Consider the following 26,068-nt stretch of genomic DNA (forward strand, 5'->3'; position numbering starts at 1 on the left):
ATTGTTTCTCAATAAGCTTTGAAGTTCATGAAAGTTCCAACTTTTTAAAATTTTGCAACACATTTTTATTTTTTGAAAATATGAATAAAAAATATTACTTAAAGCCCTTTTTTCAGGAATATGAAAAAAAGTTATTATTGAATGTATTAATTGTTTTTCAAGATTCTAAAAGTTAAGTCTTTATTTAAGTCTCAGATCATTTACAATATTTTATTTATGAGATTAAATACTTTTCATAACTATAACAATTTAAGGAATTATTTAATTTTGCAGAAAGAGGAAGTCATTCAAGCGGTCAAAGTGGATCTCGCTCAGGCAGTCATTCTGGAGATGCTGCCAGTGACACTGCAAGGAGCACAGGACGTGCTAGTGCCACGAGTAGTGTTGGTCGTGGTAGTACTGTTGGAAGTCTCGGAAGGAACAGTACTTCATTCACAAGGACTAGTTCTGGAAATGTTGCAGCGGCAGGTGTTGGGAAAACATCTGCCACTTTAGTTAATCTCACAGCGTTTCGTCCTCTAAATGGAGAACTTTGTGACTCTAGTACATTTGGGAGCAATGGCTTAAATATCCCGGCCAACTCTGGTAGTGTAGAAGACACACGAACTCTGACAATTTTTAATCACCACAGTCACCGCTCGGATCATGTACATGTTTGATACTAAGCTTATTTTATTTATTTTTTTTTTTAAAGTTTCCTCTTCAAAATGAGTGACAGCTTCGTTTTGATAAGGTGCCTTGCTCTCCGTCTAAGTGTTGTGACGCAAAGAAAGATAGGGACTACTTACGTTCCAAAAGAATCAGATGTGTGTCTAGTATTGCTGTACTCACAACTGGTGTTTGATGGATTTATTAATGTTGAGTGACTCTAGTACTGATCTTGTAATTATTATACAGTTCAGATTGGGTAAATAGTTGTGAGAAATTTAAATGTAGTTAATTGAAAACTTCCATTTCTAATGAGAAACAAGTATGTTTTCTCCTTGAGCATATAATGTGGCAAATGCTAGTCACCTACAAAATTTCTGCAGTGTGTATCTCTTTCCATTTAACTGGTGGTGTGACCTTCTAATGAGCTTAGCACATTTCTATGGTTCCTTATTAGATGCCAAGACGATTTCATCACTGCAGTCATTCCCGTTTGAATAAATTTCATGTACTGTACTTGACATGAGTAAAAGATTTTTAGTAGTCATAATTTGTACCAGTTTCAAGTTAACAATAGAAACTCTGGTATGGAACTTAGCTATTTGAGGATAGATTTTAGTGACAACATTTGATAAAGAAAATATCCTAAGTATTTTTTGATTATCTTCAATAAGTATTTTTTGTAATAATAATCTTCAATAAGCAGAAAGATTTCAGGAGAATTTGCTTTTTCTGAGGCAGAAAGATCTCTTCAGAAATTTCTGAAGATATTTTCTTTCTGCTTTTACTATAAGTTTAATGCAATTGTTAGTGAAAATGCCTTGTACGAAATAGCCATATTTTCTAATTTTATATTTATTTATTTCATTGTATTTATAAATTTATAGAATTGATTCTTATAAGTTTATATTTCTTTAAGTTAAAGACAATAAGTAATAATTAAGTAATGGCTATAGTAAATTTGGATCATGAAATAAATTTTGATGCTGTTTGTAACAACAGTTTTTTTAAAAAAAGAAATTTATTTGTGTTCATTATTGCAGCACTAGTATGTTTAGATTTCTAAAAGCAGCATTTGTGCTCTTTTTTAATGAATGGCATACCCAATTTCTTTTATCATGACTATTATCATATTGTAATTAATAAAAGGATTTTGATTATTAGAAAATTAATTTTTATATTTTTATGCATATTCTGCTTTATATCATAAAATTGGTTTAAAAAAACAGATGCAAATTTTTTAATAAAAATGCTATTATATAAAAAAGTAAGAAATTAAATGTGTACAAGGATTCGTTACTTTTATGGAATTGAAATTTGCAGTCCAAATATGTCATTTTTCTTTATAAGCTGTAAACTATGCTGTCATCCCTCATAAATCTTGTACATGTCACCTTTTATTATATGATAAAACTTAAGTTTAAAATAAAGACTTGGATTATACAGATGTTTGCATATTTTTAAAAAAATGCTTTTTCTATAAGGTATAAAAGCATTTTTTGAACTAAGTATCTTTTAAATATTTTAATACATAATGTAAGTTCTGTGTTTTATGTAGTAAGGTATGTTTTTGTGTTTCATAGCAGTTGTGTATTTAATTTGACTACCATTTTGAAATGAATCTGATATATTAATGCATTTTGATGCACATCAGTGTATTGTTAAAGTATGTAAGAGTGCTTCATGACCTATAGTTACATTGCAGTCTTATGTCATCCAAGTGTAAAACAAACCAAAACATTTTCCACTATTATATTTGTTGCCATTTTTGTTAAATAATAATACAGCTTAATTTAACTGTGAGACCATGTTAGAATATTTAACATGGTTGTTGCTCAATAAAACAACGAAAAATTTCCAAGGAAAGCTTGCTGTGACATTCTATAATCAGCATTATATCTGCAGTTTTACTTCTGTGTAATTCTTTGATTTTCAGTATTATAAACATGTATAAGGGTTTTAACTAATGAAATTAAACATAGTTTGTATTTTAAATTTACATGTGTTCGAATCAAGTTACTGCATTTATTTTTCATATATGACAATATTAAATTCCTTTATTGTCTTAACACTTGTTTATTTTGTGTAGGGATGACTGTATAGATGTGAGAGGGAGAAGTTTTTTTGTAAATAAAACATATATTTTCTTCACATTGTATAAAAATAATAATATATTTGTGAATCTTTGTATTTATAAAACAACAGAAAAGCCTATGAACGATAATTAATATTCTACTTGAATAAAGTATATTTTTTATTCTGTGCTGTTTGCAAAATTTACCATTGTTTTTAGAATGAAGAAACTTGTTTTTATTAGATAAATTTAATAATTTTTAATAACTAATTTTATTCAAATAAAGTAGAGCAGGATTCATTATTTAAGTAATGGTTGTAAAAAAGGGATATAAGAAAGTAATATATATAAAACTAATAGGTTTAAAAAATTGAGACTGTTAATTTTTACATTTTATTTTAACACTCAATTCAGAACTAAAAAATACATTATTTCTATCACTACTCACTTGTTTTTTTCCCCGAGATTTTCATTTTTGTGCAAATGTATATTTAAATGTATGTAAATTGACATTATTCTTTTATGAAAATTTTCAAAATATTACTTTTTTATTAACTTATTGTTGAAAATTAGTAGAAATTGGCAGTTACTTTAATATTCACATATAAACTTGCTATTGATTGATTGGTACTAGTGATATGGGATTGACAGATGTTTAGTTTAAACATTTATTGTGCAATAATATATTGGCTTTGAAAATTAGATAATTTTTTATCGTATTTTTGTGACAGTGTACAAAATGTCAGAAATTCAATATATGCTTATTATTATAAAAATTTTTACACAGTAAGTATAAAATGTAGACTTAGTTGGATTAAGTCTTATTTGGATTCATTTTATTAAGTTGGTACAGCAGCTTAATTGAATGAATATTATGTTGACCTACTTTGTATTAAAACTGGAAATATAAACAGAAAATAAAAATAATGATGGTAATGGTTTACACATAAAAAGAACCTATTACATATTTTTAAAATCCAGAAGTAACTTGATGGAATCAATGAAAAATGTAAATACTATAAATGATTTATGTACATAAATTATATAATGTTTTATGTGAAATTAAGAGCTGATTTTTAGCATTTAATTTGAGTCATTTGCTTTAGAAATGTTATATATTCTCAAAATCTTTTTTCCATAGCAAATCTTGACATGAATGCATATTGCATTTAAAACGGCCTAAAATGACAATCTTTGTATAATTTACCTTCATTCTAGACTTTCATCCATAAGATATAAAATTAAAGCAAAGAAATATCAAATTTATTTAATAAATTAAATGTAATAGTTAAATAACTGTTGGATTTAATGAAATACATTTGAAATTAATGAAATTCTTTATTATTAATTTGTTGTTTTCAGTAATTAATATTTAATTTCTTTTAATAGTAAATTTTATCTAGATTCTTCTGGATAATTTTTATTTATATTCAAATAATTGAAAATGAGCTTTAGCGAATGTTGTCATTGTTATTTCCTGTTGCTTTGAAGGTAGAGAATGAATGCATAATCACATATTATACAATTTCTACCACAAAGAATTTGAACTAATTTTTTTAAATCTGTTATATTTAATGTAATTAAATAATTTTGTTTTTGTCTGTGAAATGTTGAATATGTTTCCATAATCTTGCCACAACTGAAAGCTGAGAAATGCTATCCAGCCATATATATATATATATATATATATATATATATAATATATATTATATATATTGTGATACTTATTTAAGATTTTATCACATTCAATAAATGGTTTTGATGACAAAATTGACTGTTTTCTTAAATATTACATTTAGTGGCTTATAATACATATATATGAATTATTTAATGAAAACAATATGAGGAAGAATCAAAAAGTAACTTCAATATTTATTAATAAAATATACAAAAATAAGATTGAAAACTATTTCTTTTTTAAATATAATTCTCATTAGAGCTCAAATAAATGTCCTGAATCAGGTTAGTTATTTCATTGTACTTGAATCTCTCATTCATGGTTAAAAAATAATTGTTTTGATTGACTGTTTTCATTTAACTTCTCTCTGACTTTACTTTCTTAAACATTGCTTGAAACCATATTGTTCACTAATATCTTATTTCTGATGAAACCGTGAAACCAATGCACACACTAATATCTTTAAATAAGAAACTTAACATATACATTACAACTGCCAACTGTATTAATTCTGATTGCCATATTGAAGCTACTTTTTTTACTCTTTGTGTCTTAAGGATACTAGAAAATTCATGTTTTGCATTTCCTTCATATAATAGACATAACTGAACATTTAGCATTAAGACTCTTGGATATTGGATGTTTGTTGAGAGAAGGCAACGGGAAATTGGTTAATTTATTTATTAGGATAATTAATATTCGTATCAAGGGATATTGCTTATTTCATTGTAATTTTGTTATATGTAATACTACTTTTTTTATGAAGTAATTCTGCGCAGTTTTTAAATTTAACGTTTGATATTCCTCAGGCATTTTTCTGGTAAATTTAAAAGCCAGACGATGGCTGGCAGCATAGCTGCTAGTCTCAAATAAATAAAGGCTATGAAAAATATTTAGTTGTTGGATTTAAAAAAAAGTTCTATAAGGTGCTTCAAATCAGTTTAGCAAATGGTCCTTTAATAGTAATAAAATATGAAAAATTGGATTCCCCTCTCCATAATAACAAGCTTTTATATGAAAAGTTATCCATACATACATAAAATTTAACATGTATTTTATAATAATTTTTTCCTAAAAAATTTAATTACCTGAGTAAATTAAGACAGAATGGAGAAAATCATTGCATTTTAATTGTTATTTTACAAAACATGATATGTATGACCAATCCTAAAGAAAATGGGAAAAAATTTCTTAAAAAAGATTTCCAAGAATATTTTGTATGAAATAATTTGCTATTTCTCATTAATTTACTTTTGACTACTTGTCGCTCAATATAAATATTTCTATTTTATTAACAATATTCATAATCTAAATTTATTTAACAATAAGATATTTTTAATAGGTTTTAAAATATAACAACAATGGGAATTTAAAGGAAGCTTTTGTTTTATTCTAAACTATTGCTACATGAAAATTGTTGTCTACAGTGTTTAACTTGGTACAGCAGCAGAACAAAGCTTATATATAATAATAATGATCACAGGAATAAGAAAATTATAACTACAGAATTGCACAATATCAAAGATATAAAAAATGCACAGAAACCATCTTGAATCAGTAACGCTAAAAGCAAGAAAAGAATTTTATTTTTGATTAGTAGTAAGATCAGTTTCTACAGATTCTTGATTTGTGTATTTTCTATATGGTACTTACATATTTTCAATATTTACATCGAGGCATTTATGCATATACATACATATACCCAGACCTATTCAAACAGTATCAAAATACACTCAAGAGCCAAAACATTATGACCAGCCCTACATTTTGCGATGAACGCGCCTGGATGACGTGGAAGTAGTATTTAACTGCTGCTGGAGAGTCTGAAGAAACATTCTTTCACTTACTTCTGTGTGTGATGGGAAAGGCTGTGGATCTAAGCGACTTTGATAGAGGGCAGATTGTAATGGCTCGAAGGCTCGGAACAAGTATTTCCGAAACTGCACGACTTGTGGGTTGTTCGCGATCTACAGTTGTTAGTACATATGAAAAGTGGATGAATGACGGTGAAACCAGCAGTAGACGACATGGTGTTGGATGTCCACATGCTATCAAAGAAAAAGGTCGTCGGAGACTGTCTCGCATGGTGAAGCAAAACTGGAGCCAGACAGTGTCTCAACTGGCAGTCGAATACACTGTTGGATATGGGGCTACACAGCAAACGTCCTACTAGTGTGCCTTTGCTGACCAAGCGTCGTTGCCAACTGCGCCTGTGCTGGGCCCGGGAACATCGCGACTGGTCCATGGATCAGTGAGAGAGAGTTGCCTGGTCAGATGAATCACGGTTTGTCATTCATCACGCTGATGGCCGTGTCAGGATACGCCGTCTTCCAGGCGAACAGTTGCTCCCTTAATGCACAGTAGGTCATACACAGGCCGGGGGTGGTGGTTGTATTATGCTCTGGGGGACGTTCTCTTGGGCACTCACCCGTGGTTATGGTAGAGCAGACCATGAATGCTACAGGGTATCTGAACATCATTGCGGACCAGTTGCACCCTTACATGGCCTCAGTTTTTCCAGCTGGAAATGGAATATTCCTATAGGACAACGCCCCGTGTCACAAGGCTACAATTGTGTTGGAGTGGTTCCAGGAACATGATGCTGATTTCCAGTTAATGTTCTGGCTGCCTAACACACTGGATCTCAATCCGATAGAACACATTTGGGATGTCATGCGATGGCAGCTCAGAGGTCAAAGACCATCAATTCGCAATATCTCGAATTTGCGTGACCGTTGCTACAACATCTGGTACAATCAGTCTCCAGCCATCTATCAAGGACTTGTGGCATCCATGCCAAGGCGGGTTGAAGCTATGTTGCGCGCCATAGGTGGCGCCAACTCGTTATTGACAGGTGGTCATAATGTTTTGGCTCTTGAGTGTATTTAAATATTAGCCATTTTGTGAATGAATAACACAGAAATGCATTTCGCGAAGCTTAAATATTAACATCATTAAAATATATTTTTTGGAAATGCAAAATATAGGGTCATCCGAAAAGATATGCGATTTTTCAAATTGAATCACGTTTTCTTCTAATTATTTTGTTACTATTGACAAGGTGTGACCTTTGTCAAGGCAGATATTTAAATATGGTTTTCTCAGCTCATATTGCACAACTTTACAATGTGTTGTGGTTTATAGCAGTGCTAATGGAGAACCAAAAATTCATTTTCGACATATGCTAAAGGAAAAAAATGCTTGCCACACCTGCCCTTAAAATTTGTGCTTCATTAAATAAAGTGTTTCTGATGATAGGTTCGAAGGCAGGTTGATAAAATTAAATGTGGAAATTTAAGCCTCAAAGATGATGCCCACTCTACACTTCTGTAAACAAGGACCTATTAATACAAGCTATTACTGAAAAACCACCTATACATTTCAGGAACTTATCAGACTTATTTCAAAAAGAATAGTACATGATCATTTGAAGATTGGTATGTAAGCTACTAAGATGTATAGGTACCCCACATTCTAACACAGCAGGATGCTTGCTTGAGTTTTGGCATATGATTCTTTGCTGAAGAAACATAAAGAAGCTCCTTTTTTTAAATTTATTACTGGAGATGATAAATGGATACTACAATTATGTTACAAGAAAAAGATCATAGGCTAAGCTAAAATAATCTTGTCTGCATTTCCAAAAAGTAATGCTTTTTTTATGGTAGGAATACAAAGGAACTGTATACTAAGAATTATTGCTACCAAATCAGACAGTAAATTCAGAAAAAATAGTCTTCCCAAAATGATGTGAAGTGCCCAGAAACGATGTGTTTTCCATTATGACAATGTTCAACCCTAAATTTCAATTGAATGTCAGTCAAAACTTTTTGAGTATGGTTGAGATGTTTTATGTCACTACCTCCTCATCCCGCGAAACCTTAACCTAGATTTTCATCTCTTCAAGTCGCTTCAAAATTCTCTGGAATTCAGTTCAGTGGATGTTATTTAACAGCATGTTGATCACTTTTTACAAATAAACCTAATAACTTCTTTATAAAAGGACTTTTCCAGCTGCTAGAGATAGTGAAAATTCACAGAAAAAAATTTTTTGCTTATTTTATTCAATTGAAATTTCATATTTTTGTATTGCTTCATGTGTATTATTCATCATAAAAAAACTGCAGAACTTTCCGGATGACAACATATTAATAGCATCAATACAAATGAAATTATTTCAGGGTCCATTCCAGGTTTTTACAACAGCTGCTTTCTTTATACTACCTGATTATATATTCATCCAACACTGAAATAAATATAGTATATTTTTAAACTTAACTTATTTGCATCGTGAGATTAGTCAATACAAAACTGAAAACAATTTTTTTTAACAAATATAACAGTTACTCACAGATGTATCTCTTCCTTTAACATGTTCTATGACAGCTCTCCTACTTATTTATAAAATAAGCATGTCATTCTCTTTAAAAAGTGTTTAGGAAATTCATGTTTGAGTTGTTACTCTCCTCAAGCTTTTGTAACAGAAACTGGAAAATACTTAATATACCACTAAGCTGCTTTCTAGCACCTATATTAATATTTTTTCTAACTTTTCAAATTTAAAAAGTATCTCAATTCAAAAATGAACCCTCCTGTTTACACTCTTCAAAACTAATAATAATAATAAAGCAGTTAAATCATATATATCTTACACATTTTCTAGAAAGTTTAAATTCAGTCAAAAGTCTTTAATCCGAACTCGTCGGGACTTCGACGATTCCGGATTATAGATCATCAGTTTAAATCTGGTAGGATGGCATGCAGAAATTATAAAATTAAAAATATGTAACCGTAATTTATGAAATAAACAGCAATTATGATCTAATGGGCATCAAAATTTACAAAAAAAAAAAAGCTTAATATTTATTTGTTTACTTTATTAAACATTTCTTTCAACGCGCACATGCGTACAGCACACATTACGCATAGTCGAAATTAGAAAATTGCAACCAGAAAACTATTCGATGTGTACTCGTTATATTTATAATGACGAGGAATTTGATTTAAATCATATCAAAGACGGAATACATCGAGATGAAATGCTACATTTAGTAAGGAATTATAAGCTGAATAAAATAAAAAAATCCGCCCTGAAGATAAGGATAGTGCTGACAGATCAACTTCCAGTTCATTGCGCGCCGCTACGCCCCCTTCCTTTCAGAGAGCAGCGTGAAATTGATAAACAGATTTCAGAATGGTTAGAGAAACAAAAAGGATATGCCTTTATCCATTTTTTGCAGCAATTCCACTGTTTGTTTGATGAAAATCGAAACATACTTTCGCTTTGTAGATCCTTTACATATTAGTAAATATATATCGGAAAATCTATTTGACATAATCGAAAGTTCAAGCTTACTTTTATAAAATTGCTCTAACAGTCTGCAAAAAATAATAAGCCGGATCTAATTAGAAGATTAAGGAAAAACGCAATCTGCACCATTAACTGAAATAGATAATTAGATAATTTTAGCTTAGCTTATACCGTCCATCATACGTTAAATGCACATGCGTAAACGCATATTCGCATGCATTAAGATATTACGCGTAATTCATTTACGCATGCGCAGAAAGTTTGTGGCTTTGAGGTCCAGATTATGGACATCCGGATTAAAGACTTCTCACTCTATAGGTATAGTTCAAAATTTTTTGAAATAATAATTAAAAATTCATGAAATTTGAAATGCTCCAAAGATGAAATCAAAATGACTCAAGACTCCAAGATGACTCAAAATATGAAAAATTCTAACATCTGTTGATAATAAAAAGATATTCAAATTACAATTCATCAGTTTATTTCGGAAAAATTTATACTTCAAATGTTAAATAATACCTATACTGCTATTAATAGTACAAAATTCTTTTGCAATTAGTACTTTAAGCTATAATTTAGTTTTTAAATCTTCTTGTAAGGCACAAAGGTAGGATATTCCCTTGATATGTGCTTTAAAAGTGATTCTAATTATTCATTTAATGCTGCTACTAGGAACAAGTTTTTGGAAAAAAATTAGATAAGCTTGAATAGAAAAGAAATAACAGTTCCTAGTTCTTTCATTTAAATGATATTTCATATTAATTCTCAAGGAGAAAATGCTTCCTAAAATAGCCTATATATATAAATATATGAGAGTGCGTGTGTGTGTATATATACACACACACGTATATATATACACACACACATCAGCCATATTTCTGAAAACATAATACTGACATATTTCCTGAACAAAAATGTAATCATTTTATCTTCTAAATTCAAAGCTTTGAAATGCTGTATAAATTAACTTCCACAAATATTTTACACATTTCATATTTTAAGTTTAAAACAAATTGTAGTTATAAAACAGGAACAATACTTTAGTAGAAATTCTATATTACATATTAAGTCTCTCTCTCTCTCTCTTTTTTTTTTTTTTTTTTTTTTAAATCAGGCCTTTTACTATGACACTTAGCTTATATAAAGTGCAAGATCTTTAATACAAAATATTATACTGTGCATAAAGGAGAAGACTAATGTTACAGATAATACCATTAAAATTATTGCTTATTGTTATTTTACACCAGATCTATGGAATGGTTATCCCTCTCCTAAAAGTATGAGATACTTCCTGTTTTATGCTTGTTTCAGAAATACTTCCATACCATTAAAGTATTTCTTTTTCATATTATTACATTTTCTATACTTCATCAGTTTAACTTTGTACATTTGTGAAGATATTTTCTAACAATATCTGAAATATAGCACATACAAATTAATTTTGGATATTAGGAAAAATTCAATCATATCTGAAATTAAGAGTACCTACCACTATTACTCGCATAAGGTACAAAAAGAATAATAAGAAAATGGAAAATTTCTTTATTTCATAAAGTTTATTGAAAATATATTTGACATCATCAGTATAAACCATCTTTAGCTCAAAGAATGACAAATAACGTTAAATATATAGATATATACAAATTTCAATGACATTTTTCATTAAAAAAATTATAAATATATTCTAAGAGACAAAATGCAAGTAATAAATCAATTTATGTAATTGAATAAAAGTCTGACAAACCATAAATCCACAAGAGTAAACATCAAAATGCACTTTGATAAGTAAAATATTAATTTAAAAAATAAATCCTGTGTATCACAACATGAAACATAAATATATAATTATCTCCATAAATAAAAAGAAAACAAATCATAACATTCTAAAACACAAGTAAATCAAATAAAAGTATAGGAACAAAAAACTAATGAGGTATTCATTTCAAAGAATTTAAACTTGCATGTTTCAACATTTCTTATGTGTAGCAACATTTCACATAAGAAATTTTTAAAAAATTGAATAGCTGTACTTCAAAATATGTTTTGTTAATTTTCTATCACTTGTTTCAAATATTAAAATAGTTAGTTTCTGCATTCAGTAGAAAATGTATAACAAATGAGAAATTTCAAATGAAGCTATTTTTTTTTTTTTAACTATAATTTTCATGAAAGAGTGAAGATTTTTTCCTGGGTTTTTATTTTTATTGCTTTACACTAGTAATTAAAATTAAAACTATGTAGAAGTAAATAAGAAGGTAATAATTTTAAGATGAATAAAAATAACACGTATTTACAATTAACACTAACAAATAATGAAAAAAACATTGTTTTGTATACATAAATTAAATATGATTTTATAAAATTCATCAGATCTTTTAATATTCAATGTTGCATTTATAAATAAAATCACATACTACTAGGTATAAGCTACAACTTTTCTAAAAATTCAAACAGAAATTATTATTATTTCAACTACTCCTAAGTATACACTACATTAAAAACAAAGTTAAAATTTTCAAAAACCATCTATGAAATTCCAAATAGTTTACATGTAAGAGCCAAATAAGTATTTGGCACTAAAGAGAAATTATGCTAAATATGAATAAAAGAGAACATTAAATCTGAACACCTTGAAATACAACTGCAGCATCACATTTTAAAAAATACTGCAAAAATGTACTTTGTTCTTTCATGAATTTAAAAAAAAAAAAAAAAAAAAACCAACTTTCATAAAAAGTCTTTAGGCTTTTTTACAAATACAATTTGAAAATTTTGGTAGACTGAAAAAAATAATAATAATTGCATTTCTTCAACAATGAATAAATAAATAAAATAATTTCCAGAGATTTATCACAATTTAAAAAAATATATATATCATTGAGCTTTTAACTTTACATAAGTACTCATTAAAGAACGAATGTTTATTATACATACTCATATTTAAACAGATATCACCAAAGAATGTTAATCAAATATAACAGCACAGATGGTATCAGAATAAAGTATGTTTGATGAAAGAAATATTTTTGTTTTATTCGATGTTCTTGTACACATCAAAATGGAATTTTGAAAAATCTCATTTATCTAGCACAACAGATTTATGTACAATATCAAATGAATACTGAACAATGGCATTGTTTCAAAATACAAACTGTATTGTAAATTGGAATGTTAAAGCATATGACTATTTAATACAAAAACACTGACAAACAATGCACAAATCATTTATAAAACATGCACCAATGTTTGGCAAACCAGTTGCCTTAACATATACTATATTTACAAAGTTTTATCTAAAATCCATCAAACATAATACAGTGTCAAAATACATCACTGGGAATACTTTTGAGCACATTTCAAATGCTGAGATGATAGATCACAACATAGAAAGGCATAATATTTTTTTCAAATCAGCTATATTTTTAACATTATTCACAAGCGAATCCTTCCAAAAACATTATTATTAGCTTCTTCTTCTTTTTTAGCTTCTGGACATGGCATAAGTTTTGAGGGAACACGAGGAATGCGATCAGTCATTCTCTCTTGGGGAACTGGAGGTGGGGGTGGGAGGTTATGCTCACGGCGGTACGCTTCCCAACGAGCATCATCTGACTCATGTGTCAAGTAACGCCAACCAACCTGAGATTCTAGCTCTCGGAGATCACACCAAGTTTGATAATCCTAGGAACAAAAGAGTTATATTATAATTCTGTTGAAAAAAAGCTCTAAAATCTATGACTAACAGTGCATTAAGGACATTTTAAGAAACAGCATAGTTCAACTCATTAAGAAATAAACACATGGATTAATCATGTTGTATGGCACTTATCCTGAACAAAAAGTGCATATTATGAAGGCTTTAAAAGGGTAATGATTTTAAAATATTAATTTTGGTTTTTAATGTTCTTGTTTAACTTGAAGAAAAGAATCTATATTTATAATGATTTTATCTACATGCACAATCTTAGTTTAATCAATTCTATACAAATATGAAAAAAATAATTTTCCTCTTTTAAAATCAGTTTTCCCAAATAATTTCGAAGTTCTTCCCTTATAGGATGATATGCAGACAAAAATTTACATAAAATAATAAAAAATTGAATATTAGTTGTATTTTTAACCATCCAACTTCATTTCAAAACATATCTTCATTATACATTTTGACAGCCGATATTTCAAAGCTTATTTGTAAAAACTTTTCTTGGATTCAGTGCAACTTCCTTTTTTTTTTTTTTTTCTCCTGGGGGGGGGGTAATCCCCCATCAAATATAAAAAATCAAAAGAAGTATTTTCAACATGTTTTGTTTGCCTTTTTATTACTTAAAAGTAAGAATGCCATTCAAGCAAGAAGATAAACTTCATGACACGTACGAAAAAGGGTCAATAGAAAACCACTGTCAAAACTGGCATGCAAAATTTCATTCTGGCAAATTCAATATATAAGATGCATCACATTCTGAAAGACCAGCTAAGTTGATGAAAGCAAAATATCAGTATTGATTGAAGCAAAGCGGCAAATAACAACAAAAGAAATCATTAAAGCCATTACATTTGTCAAATTCAGCTACTTATAATCACATGAAATGGCTTGGTTTCATTTCAAAGCTTAGTGCAGGGTTCTACATTTCTTAAAGAAAGAGATTGCCCTGCCACACTTCCATCTGCTACTGGCTTCTCAAACAAGAAAATTTTGTTTGAAGTGACAAACTTGTTTTGAAGTGAATCATAACTGGTGATCAATCAGAAATGTATTGTTTACGACGAAAAAAAAAAAAAAAAAAAAAAGGAAGTTATCATGAAGCAGGAAAAATGAAACTGGTCAAAACACTTCAAAAGCTGATATTGATTTTTTTAAAAAAAAATGAAGTTAAACAAAATCTGAAAGGGTTCAGATTTTAATGATCACCAAAAAGGTTTCTTTTAAAGTTTAATATGGCTTACCAGTAGAGATCACTTTAATTATTACATGCTTACATTATTTGATTAATAGACATGGCCAGGTGGAAGAGTGAAACATTTCTTAGGATGTTAGATGAATATGCACTTAGTCTAACATGGAAACACTATATCTTCTGCATATTTAATAAATCAAAAAATATGTAATCTAATTCTGTAAAAATATTTCATGTTTTTAATTAGATATATGATGAATTAGATGTATTTTTATATAAATCAATCAGATTAAAAAGTAAAAAAATAACATTAATCACTGCATCTACTGCTTTTAAATAACTTCTTTGTTAATTAATAACAGACAGGTTAAATGTAAAAGAATAATATCTTAACATTTTTTCAAATGGCAACGGATTTGAATGAAAAGTGAAAAAAACATATTAAAGTGAAGCAACACAAAATTGTGTTTCAAGACCTTTTAGGCTAAAAAGCTATCTGGTGGGTTTTATTAATTTTTTATCTAACTTCACTAGTAAATTCCACAATTGATTCAAAAGGGTACTACAATCAACTGAACAATTCAGTGATACAATCACACAAAAAAGGCCAGAATTGACCAGCAGTAATGTTTCACCATGATAACACCAAATCTCACATAAGTTTGACAACTCATCAGAAGCTGTAAGCTTGGATGTGATGTGCTACCATGAGCACCATATTTGCCAGATCTGGAACTCTTGGATTATTACTCATACAGAGCTTTACAAAAATTTTTAAGTAGTTTTTAGTTCAAATGAAGATGTCAAAAATTACTTGAAGTGTTTATTTTTCGGGGGGGGGGGGGTAAATAATGATTGAAGCTTTTATAAGTGTGCAGTCACACTATTATGAGAAAGACGGCAAAAGTTATTGAGTCAAAATTAGACAATATATAATTCAATAAAATATTTATATATTATAAAAAATTTGTCTCTTTTCCCACCAAAAGGTAAAAAAATTACTTCTTCAGGAACCCAAGAAGCACTAAAACACATCTGCACAAAAAAAATTGAAAGTAAATTAAAAAATCTGATGTGGACATCACATGATTTCCTTAAATTTAACCCATTTTTTGCTGCATTTCATTTCAACTTATTTCCTCGAATTTCATTAGAGATATATTTCTCATTCAATTAATTAAGTTCTCACTTCGTGGCAAGGCAAAAAAAACACATAAAAATTCAAAACATCTTCATTAAAAATTGAAACATACAGAAAAACATAAAACCCCAAATACAATTCAAACAGTTCAAAAAAAAAAACATTTTTTACTATTAAAATTAGAATTTCTACACAGAAACAAGTAATTCAGTCAACGGGCAAGAAGGCAGATTTTCCAGTGTACAAAACTGAAAGTTTACTTTAGGTTCCACTTGGCAAAAAGACACTAAAGGTGCAGAAACTGACCTAATTCATTTACGCACGCACGTTTAATGTATAACGGACGGTATAAGCTATAATTATCTAATTATCTATTTCAGTTAATGTTTCAGATTGCGTTGTTCCTGAATCTTCGAATTGGATTCGGCTTATTATTTTTTGCAGACTGTTAGAGCAATTTTATAAAAGTAAGCTTGAACTTTCGATTATGTCAAATAGATTTTCTGATATATGTAAATCGACTAATATGTAAAGGATCTACAAAGCGAAAGTATGCTTCGATTTCCATCAAACAAACAGTGGAATTGCTGCAAAAAATGGATAAAGGCATATCCTTTTTGTTTCTCTAACCATTCTGAAATCTGTTTATTAATTTCACGCTGCTCTCTGCAAGGGGGGGGCGTCGCGGCGCGCAATGAACTGGAAGTTGATCTGTCAGCACTATCCTTATCTTCAGGGCGGATTTTTTTATTTTATTCAGCTTATAATTCCTTACTAAATGTAGCATTTCATCTCGATGCATTCCGTCTTTGATATGATTTAAATCAAATTCCTCGTCATTATAAATATCATGAGCACACATCGAATAGTTTTCTGGTTGCAATTTTCTAATTTCGACTACGCATAATGTATGCTTTATGCATTCGCACATTGAAAGAAATGTTTAATAAAGTAAACTAATAAATATCAAGCTTTTTTTTTTGTAAATTTTGATACCCTTTAGATCATAATTGTTCTTTATTTCATAAATTATGGTTTCATATTTTTAATTTTATAATTTCTGCATGCCATCTTAACAGATTTAAACTGATGATCTATAATCCGGAAAAATCGATAATCTGGAATCGCTGAAGTCCCAACGAGTCCGGATTAACGACTTTTGACTGTACTTAAGCAACTTTTAAATTGTTGATAATTCTACAACTATTGCATGCAGATTAACTAAAGGCATAAAAACCTTAACTGGAACAGAAGAAAAACATAATTCAATGACTTTTAAAGCAAAAAATGCACAATTTGACAACACATAATAAAATAAACTGAGCTCACCGAGCTGAGAAAAAGAGTGAGTATATAAATGCGGCCTTTTGGTGCGGCCAATTTCAACCAAAAAGGGAGATGCACAATTACAAGTTATAGCAATCTCACATACAATTTTCAACATTCTAAGGCTACTTATTTTTGAGTTATGCAAGATACGTACATATCTACAGACATCACAAAAACAATCTCTTCTGAATTCATTTTAAACGCCTTTTTCAATTCGTTTTGGGAAAATGAGACCTTTATTCTGTCCTTACATACAGATGTCATGCAAAAACATCATTCAGATGGATTTCAGAGCAGTCAAAATGGATATTTTCACTGAAATATGACACCCAAAATGTTTCATGACTGCTATACCTCCTTTATTTCATACAAGGAAGTAAAAAAGTTTAATTCTTCGAAATTCTATTTTTTTATTTTAATTTTAAATTTACTTACAGAACATGTAAGTAAATTTTTAGGGATTTCAAAAGATAAAAATCATCATCTGCATTTTTAAAAACTGTCATATAACTAGTAAAGTACTATAAATGCAGTCCAAATCACTATACGAACTAGTTCAAAAATATCATATATGCGAATGTCTTACTTGCAACCATGCATGAGAGAGTGATTTATCTACAGTAAACCTCTTTCTGGTCTTTACTTGAAGCAGATTATTGATTAAATCTATTGCTGAAAAGATAAAATGCACATATTAGTACCCAGAAATTTAACTAATATAAGTTTTATAAAACAGGTTCCAGTTTTGCACTTTTATATGCTATTTGGTAAAATTTTATTTACTTGATAGATTTTGTAAAATATATGCGAGTTTAAATATTTTATAAATGATGATTTTAAAGCTCTCTCCTTAACAAGCTTACATAAAATTGATAACTGATCATGACAATTAACCATTCATTTTATTAAGCAGCTTATTACATTGCTGGAGAAAGAAATCTTAGAGCTCCTATGTTTAATACATGAATTCTTTATTTTATGTATTCACGGGATCTACATCTTATTACAAAGACACAAATATGTGAAAAAGATAACATCATGATGAGAAAAGAGGAAATTAGGTTGATATCTATTTAATTTTAAATGACAAGATGAAGAGGAGATTTTAGTTTATTGGTTATTTATGTAATTTCCACAAAGCAGCCTATCACTAAATCAATATCATTAGTTAAGAAAGGAGACTCTTTTATAGTAAGATCCTGTTCTACCTAAACTTTGACTAAAACAAATTCTTTAATAAATTTATAATTCTCTATGAATGTAACTGAAAATCTGTATGGGATCAATTAACAGTGATCCCATTAAATTTTGAAGTTTTCTATAAATTCAAACTCTGAGTGCTGTATTATAGCCACATGTCTGAGCTTCACTCATCTCAGGACAAATTCATTTAATTCATTTCAACTTTCATTCAGTGGTGGAGAGGTTGCACTGCTGGCACCACTGGAATACAGAGAAGAACCATTCTACTGAGATTTCAGATCCATTTTATTCAATCCATCTGCTGAAATTCATGGAATTTCCAAATGTAAAAAATAGGTACATTTAACTCTAAGGAGTTACCACTAAACACAAAAAGCAAATGGAAGTTCCTGTGGACATTTCCTTCACTGATCAGCATTCTTATTTGCACTGTTAATTGATCACCCCATCACCACCACAGGTATTCTTGTCACTCTTGTCAAAAGAATTTGTCTTATACTTCCATATATTTAACTGAAATCATTTGACCTTATGTTTCATTCTGTTTAAAATCTTATTTTCTAATCTCAATTCACAATCTTAATTCACTTTTTAAAGAATGACAAATCTTTTGTTTTTCTCAATTTTAAAATAATATCTTTGTTTTCTAATAAGGACAAGCCAGTTAAAAATTGTGGTCAACACCTTCAGCATTGATGGCTGTCAGTGAGAAAAAGAATAGATGTTTATTTCACTTAAATTTGTAATCTTAAATTTGATAATTTTATAACTTTTATAGCTTCTTTTCAAATATATTTAACTAGTGCAGAATTTCATCATTTAAATCATCATTTTTGTTTGTTTTCTGGCAAGAAAACAAATATAATTTTTTACTTAAACTGCCAAAAGATGAGGTATTTGTATTTCAAAGCTCATAATATCTGATAAAAAATCCTTTTTCTTAATTCAATGCATTTTTAGTTCCTGTTTTCTAAATGACAACTCAATTTACAATTGTTTAATTCTTAAAAAAAAAAAAAAAATTATGTGCTTTTTTTAAATCAGCTTTAATGATGAAATCTCAAATACTAAAATTTTTAAAGCATTATTCTGTAGTACTATTTCAAGATAAGACATATTTACATTAAACCGACATAGAGTAAAGCAGCATCGCTTTTATTAAAATTCGAGAAAATTTAATATTTCCACATTATTTAGTTTAACAAATATTTAAAAATGTTTTTAGGTGCATTTAAAAAAAATCAGGCCACCATAGAGGTACCTTGCAATGTTACTGAAAATATTATTATAAAAGACTTGTTGAAGCATGCTTCCTTTCTGGAAAAGTATGATAAACAAAAAGGAAAATTAGTTTCAACAGAAGGAAGCTAGGAAACAATTAACAGAATAAAAAAAATTGTGTATTATCTTGTATGAAAATACTATAATTAAAGTTATTGATTATTCAGTTTGTTTAATAACTCTCATGAAGACTTGGATTGCTGGAGGATATTTAGCTTAAGCAAATATTGTATCCTATGCATTGCATTACTGAATATGAAAATAGTTTATTAAATTTGAATGCTTGAATTCTAGAAGAGAAATTTATCATATGAATATGGAAATAAATTTCATTACATTTCCTCTAATACTTTAAAATTTTATAAAAGTATAAGTTTATATATTTTGGAAATTTAATGCATTCCTATCAGCTGAATTAAATGAAAAGTAAATTGAAAACCTTTTGCAATAAATGCTTCAAATTTTAAATAATAACAATAATTATATTTTAACTGAAAACTGCTTGTTAAGATCCTTGTCTGTTGACTGGAGTCATACTGAATTAATTTTATAAATCAAATTTATGACAAAATAATGAATTTAACAAAGCTATATCATCATTTTATTTTTTATTAACTTCCAAAACAAGTCTTCTCAAATTGTAAAATTTTATGGTCAGAAGTAATTTTTTCAAAGAACTGCTTAGTACAGCTAAATTGCTTGCAAACAGAACACAGGAAAAAATATTTATTATTTTTTAAATTTGTATACATTTAAATCTAAATTTTAAAATTAATTTTAATAATAAGAAATATCCAAACATTCACTTTAAATTTCCATCATCATGATACTTTTAGGATGTTACAATGACTAAAACTCTAGATAACAGTAGTCTCATATAAAGGTTAAATAAAGTTATTAAATTGGATCATCAGAGCTTTATAATGTTGAAAGAAAAAAAAATTTTAATTTACTGCAGAAAAAGTACTGAGTGAGTGAAAAAAAGTACTGAGTAATGTGACAAAATATTAGAATATGAATTTAGATGCATATATAAAGCATGCCAAATATCTGTAAATGTAACATTTCAAGCTCAAGTCTTCAAACAGGCAATGTTTTTTCGAGAAAATTGCAGTGTTCTCTTACATTAAAGAAATGTAAATTATTATGTGAATTCACAATTTGGAAACTAAGTTTCTGGCACATTAGATGCAAGTATTACAAACACAAATATTTCAAACACTGTTGTTCCTTAGAGTCTGTACACAGAGACAGGATTCAGAACATTCTAGTTAGACGCAATTCAAAATGTTCTAGTTTGAATGAGTTCTAGTTGAATGTTCCAGTTTGAATTCAGAATGTTCTTTGCATGTTATACAGAAGTGTTAATAGTACAAGCACTTGACATGCTATTGCCCGTTATAAACCTGTAATCTGTAGATGACATTCAGAACATTCTGCCCAAACATTAAAAGAACATTCTGTTAATACGTTACAACATTCTATGAAAGTTACATAAAATTGCTACTTGTATCACAGTTACTAGAAGTTTGACATTTTATTGTCCAATAATGAACTACATCCTACAGATGTAATTCTGAGCGTTTTGCCTGAACTTTAAAGAAACGTTCTGTTAGAAGGTTACCAGAACTTCCATGGAATGTTCTAGGACCATTTTACAAAAGTGGTAGTAACGACTACTGAACTGTAACATTTTGACGTGATTCACCGCATTCTGCCAGAATGTTAAAGAAATGCTCTGTTAGAACATTCATAGAATGTTATAAAAAAGTGTTAGTAGGAACTGCTTTTGATGTGCTACTGTCCGTTATTGAACTGCAATACACAGTCATGGTTCAGAATGCTCAGATAAAACATGCCAAAAACAATATACTAGAATGTTAATGACACATTGCATGAAAGTGTTACATATACAAGTATTTGACATGTTATTGTCCATCTTAAAACTGTAACATAAAGTTCTGCTTGAACGTTCCCGACACATTTGTGAAGCAATTGCACTCAACATTCTCTGAAAGTTCTTGTGCTGGGCAGCAACTTATGTGAAGCCATAACAATTCCATAACATAAGTAATTTCAAGCTTACATTCAAACAAATTTACAATTACAATTCAAACCAAAACTGGGATAATCAAATGTGACAGATGAATGCCATTTTTTACCTCGCCGAAAACGTTCAACAGTGCTGCTTTAATAATGAAGACACTTTCACTAGTTGGAGTGTTTTCTGAAATATTCTGAAAAACATGTTTTGCAATGCAGCTCATGTACAGTGCTAAGCTGAAAGACTGCTACTCACACATGTGCAGCAAATCGATAAGAGGTCTGATAAGAGGTTTTTCGCAAAGAGTAAGTACATTCAAGATGTACTTACTCTTTGCGAAAAAGCAAACCCCATCATGCTCGAAGATTAGAAAGTGGCCCAACTTGTAAAACGCACTGGCGAAGACTTGTACCAGGTCCTGTCATTTCAGGAGTATGACACAGTTAATGCTTTCATGAAATGCTGCTATCACATAGAGAACCTTTGACGAAGATGTATCACCAAACCACAAATTCGAAGGCTACCTAATCTTGCCACAATATTGGCCGGTGCAGACATTAATGACTTAAGGTCTATAGAGTGTGCCATCATCAGGGAAGAGCTTCAGAAGGTTCAGGGTTATATAGACGACGAACCTGAGCCAATGAATGACTGGGAGAAAATTATGGAGACTCTAGCACCACTCATAGATACAGGAAGAAGCAAAACCACTCTCCAAAGCTCCATTCCAGTTAGGCCACAGCCAAGCCAGCAAGAGAGCTGCTTCACAGGGCAGACCTGTCAAAGACTGACAATAATATGCCCTTCTGCTATCACTGCAGAAGCCCAGGTTACAATCTGAGGTACTGTATTGAGAGATGTCAAATATTTTAAAAAACTGCTAGGATATACAACCCTCAATGGAATATGAAAACCAACTCCCTATACAGCTTCGATGATAAGTATGAATGAGCAGTTCACCTTATCTGCGGTGCTCTCACAATTACTGACAGTCACAGTTACCAGTACACTGCTCCTGCCGTTCCTCATGCCAACTCAATGACGAAAATTATTTCAAGCGACCTGTGCAGGAAGTGAAGCCACAATAGAAGAAAATTCTCTGATATGTAACACAGCTAAGTTAAAAAAGAATGCCACCTTTATCACCATTAATGGACAGTGTGTAATAGCCCTTGTTGATTCTCAACTGGAATCAACAAAAATCTTGATTATTCAGTCAAATCCGAAGAATTACACCAATAGAATGCTCTGAGAATGAACCTATACTGTGAACTGGTAAATCTGTACCTGTCTTGGGACACTGTATATTAAAAGTTGACTTGAGTGGAACTAAAAGGCCATTTGAATTCCTCCTGTTTCTGCAATGTAGCCATTAAATGCTACTTGAATAGAACTTTTTTCATGCCACCGATGCCATTATTGATAGCGGAATTCAAGAACTTCACCTTTCAGAAAATTTCCAGACAATCAAGGTTTAAATAAATCAGAATAATCATTGTTTGCTGCAATAGATTACTTAAGGAAATTTGGCAAGACAAATATGTGCCCTTGAATCCAGAAGTGTGGGATGCAGATGAAGCTGTGATTGTTGTGAGCAGACTTCTGATGTGTGAAAGACAGCTTTGATATCTTCAATCACCATCACTGAAGATGGTTGTGGTAAAGTATGGAAGATGAAGTAAAGTAAGTGTTCTTGATGAACCCTACTGACACCAAAAGGGATGAACTTAGGCTTTTGCTCCCGGAGTGGTCAGACTTGAGATGGTTCAAAGAGACTCAAACCCCCTTCATAAGAGCAGATTCGACCGGCGGGGAAAACCGGTTCTTCCAACGTGTCCCATTCACATGGCAAACAAGCATTAACTGCTTCTCCGAATTGGAGGTAGAATTTACTAGAATACTCCTACCTCTCAGGAGCAGAGCAAATGGGGGGATTTTCCATACTATACTGAGCGTTTGCATGGTTCACTTAATTTTAGTTACTGCTTGCTGGACTGTCAGCGAAACAATCGCACTGATAGATGTCTGGGGATGTGATAGCATTCCCCAAAAAATTAGATAGAACTGTACAAGATACGGAAATCATAGACAAATACAGACAATTTTATCTGATACTGGGTATTCCAGAAATATCGTTCAAATTAAAACTAAAGTTAAGACAAGTGCATATCGGCTTCAACACGACAAGGGACTCGGTACCTTTTGAATGATTTTTTTTTTCATTTAAGCATTTTCATCTACTTTTTATGAATATTACTAAATGGTTTTGTGAGACAAAATAATTTTAAGCTGAAAAAAAGTTTTTGCTAGTAATTTTTTAAAATTTAAATTTTTGAAGAAAAATCTCACAATAAAAATGTCTTTCTTCTCCTACAATTTTCAATGACTCCCCCCAGTTTTTTTATTGTATTTATTACACTGTTCTTAGTAACTTAAAGGAATGATTTTACAATTAATAAATTAGTTTCTGAGAAAAAATAAAAATACACTTTTATCTAAAATCTTTAAAACAAATATGATCACAGTCACATTTTCATTTTTTTTTTTTTTTTTTTTTTTTTTTTAGTATTTTGCAAAACTTATCCTTGTTTCTATAAAGTATACAATTTTAAATGCGCAGTAAAAATAATAAATAATTCAGTCAATACCTGTATATGTTTTAGGACTTTAAGTAAGAGGATTTTTTGAAAAAATGCAAAAGGTTTCTCAGTTTGCATTTGCAGTTTAAAGAATACAAACTGTCTAAATAGACACTGAATCATTTCAAATTTATTTAAAATTTTATTACTGAATTTCAGTACACACACATATATATATATATATATATATATATCAAACCTAGTGCTATTTATTCAATTGGTAAATATAAAAATAAATTACAAACCTTTTTTAAAACCTTATCTGGCAGAAAAATTGCAAAAACATCATAAAATGCAAACAGAATTTTTCTTTACCTGTTTTTGTTTTGTAAAACACATTCAAAACAAGTTTAATACGTTAATTAGTTATAATATTGTTGCATGCGTACGGGTTCGTAATAGACTGATAATAGTTTGTAAATGATTATCATTGCACTCAAATACGATGATAGCTTAATTAATTTATTTTATCAACAGAAACACATCAAAGTTCTGGAATTTTCCACAGAAATACTCATACAAGTGTTTAGAATATCATAATCAGTAGTTACACTTCAATCTAATAAGAACATTAAACGCAATGCAATGCAAAACGTTCCTTAAGAGAAAGTTAACTCGGAAATATCTCCGATCTCACGCTGAACTAACAACTGGCAACAATAACAACTTATATATATAAATAATGTCATAAATATAGTGTGGTATAATGAGATTATTACTTTGAAACCGATCTTTCAAATTGATGCCCAATATTTCCCATTCTTCTTCATTGCATATCTTTTAAAAAAGTAAAAAAATCATCCAATTAATTTTTTTGAGCTCCTATTACACCCAATTTAACAGAAATTTCACTGATATCACAAAACTCCTGCACGACTTTTTGAAAAAAGATGCAAAATTTTCCTGGAACACATCACAGAAGGGAACTTTTGCAATACTCAGAAAGTTACTGATCAGTGCTTGTTATTTCACAGTAATGTTCTGAGAACTCTTCATGATGCTCCAACCACCAGTCATCTCGGATTTGCTGAAACATACAACCAAGTATATAACACACAATGGTATGTATCCCACTGTCGAGAATACTAAAGATGGAAATCAGCACCACAACTTCCACCAGGACAGCTTCATCCTATACAATGGGAAACTGGGATACCATCCTACCATATGTGACTTTATTTTAGCTAAACAAGATACAATTTAGAAAAACAATCAGCAAATATAATTTAGTAATAATTTAATTTAGCAAAACAAGAGACAACGGGATTCAGGCCATTCTTTTTTGTTCATGGTAGAAAATCCAGACTCCTCTCGACATAACTTTACCATCCAATGCCGAGGATCCTGACGACTGATCACCAGAACTGAAGAAGCTAGACAGCTTGTAAAACTCTACATCCTCAAAGCACAAGCCATAGACAACTACTGATATGACGAGAGGCATCGACCTGTCAGCTACAATATCGGAGACTTATATTGCAGTCTGGGTCTTCACTCCAGGACAAAAGGCAAGGTTAGCAGAAAAACTCCTTAGATGCTAACAGTATTAAATAACATGGCAACTATCAGATTTAATGTACAAAGTACGGAACAAATCAGGAGATGACTGAGTTGAAAAGACATCGTTCATGTATTAAGATTGAAACCTTGATACAAAAAGACGATTACACAATGGGAGAATGCCCAGTATTTCCAGGAAATCTGTTATAAGAAGGCAGACCAGAGGGCAGTGAAGGGGGAAATGTAGCAAAAATGATTCCTTTCGAATGAGCACACTGAGGCTCGGTAAGGTGTCAGGTTTCAGGTGTCAGGTTCAAAATCCATCAAA

General features: G+C 30.0%; 2 protein-coding genes across 11 annotated transcripts in view; one reads left to right on the plus strand and one right to left on the minus strand.

Annotated features, from left to right (window-relative positions):
* pcx (pecanex) overlaps window positions 1-4,492 on the plus strand; it is a 267,343-nt gene extending 262,851 nt beyond the window's left edge. For all 3 annotated transcript variants that reach the window (XM_085814871.1, XM_085814873.1, XM_085814872.1), the window contains one exon: window positions 274-4,492. In XM_085814871.1, coding sequence (XP_085670997.1) covers window positions 274-659 — 386 coding nt within the window. In that variant the 3' untranslated portion in view covers window positions 660-4,492. The remainder of the gene's footprint in view (window positions 1-273) is intronic.
* Window positions 4,493-5,949: 1,457 nt separating this feature from the next.
* The window catches only part of LOC118197575 (serine/threonine-protein kinase D3-like), a 153,753-nt gene continuing 133,634 nt past the window's right edge, over window positions 5,950-26,068 (minus strand). For all 8 annotated transcript variants that reach the window (XM_035369102.2, XM_035369104.2, XM_035369106.2 and 5 more), the window contains 2 exons: window positions 17,660-17,745; window positions 5,950-13,392 (listed from right to left, as the gene is read on the minus strand). In XM_035369102.2, coding sequence (XP_035224993.2) covers window positions 13,144-13,392; window positions 17,660-17,745 — 335 coding nt within the window. In that variant the 3' untranslated portion in view covers window positions 5,950-13,143. The remainder of the gene's footprint in view (window positions 13,393-17,659; window positions 17,746-26,068) is intronic.

Source organism: Stegodyphus dumicola, chromosome 4 (assembly GCF_044657685.1).
Source record: "Stegodyphus dumicola isolate Sdum_Otavi_A_Nest chromosome 4, ASM4465768v1".
NCBI classification, from domain to species: domain Eukaryota; kingdom Metazoa; phylum Arthropoda; class Arachnida; order Araneae; family Eresidae; genus Stegodyphus; species Stegodyphus dumicola.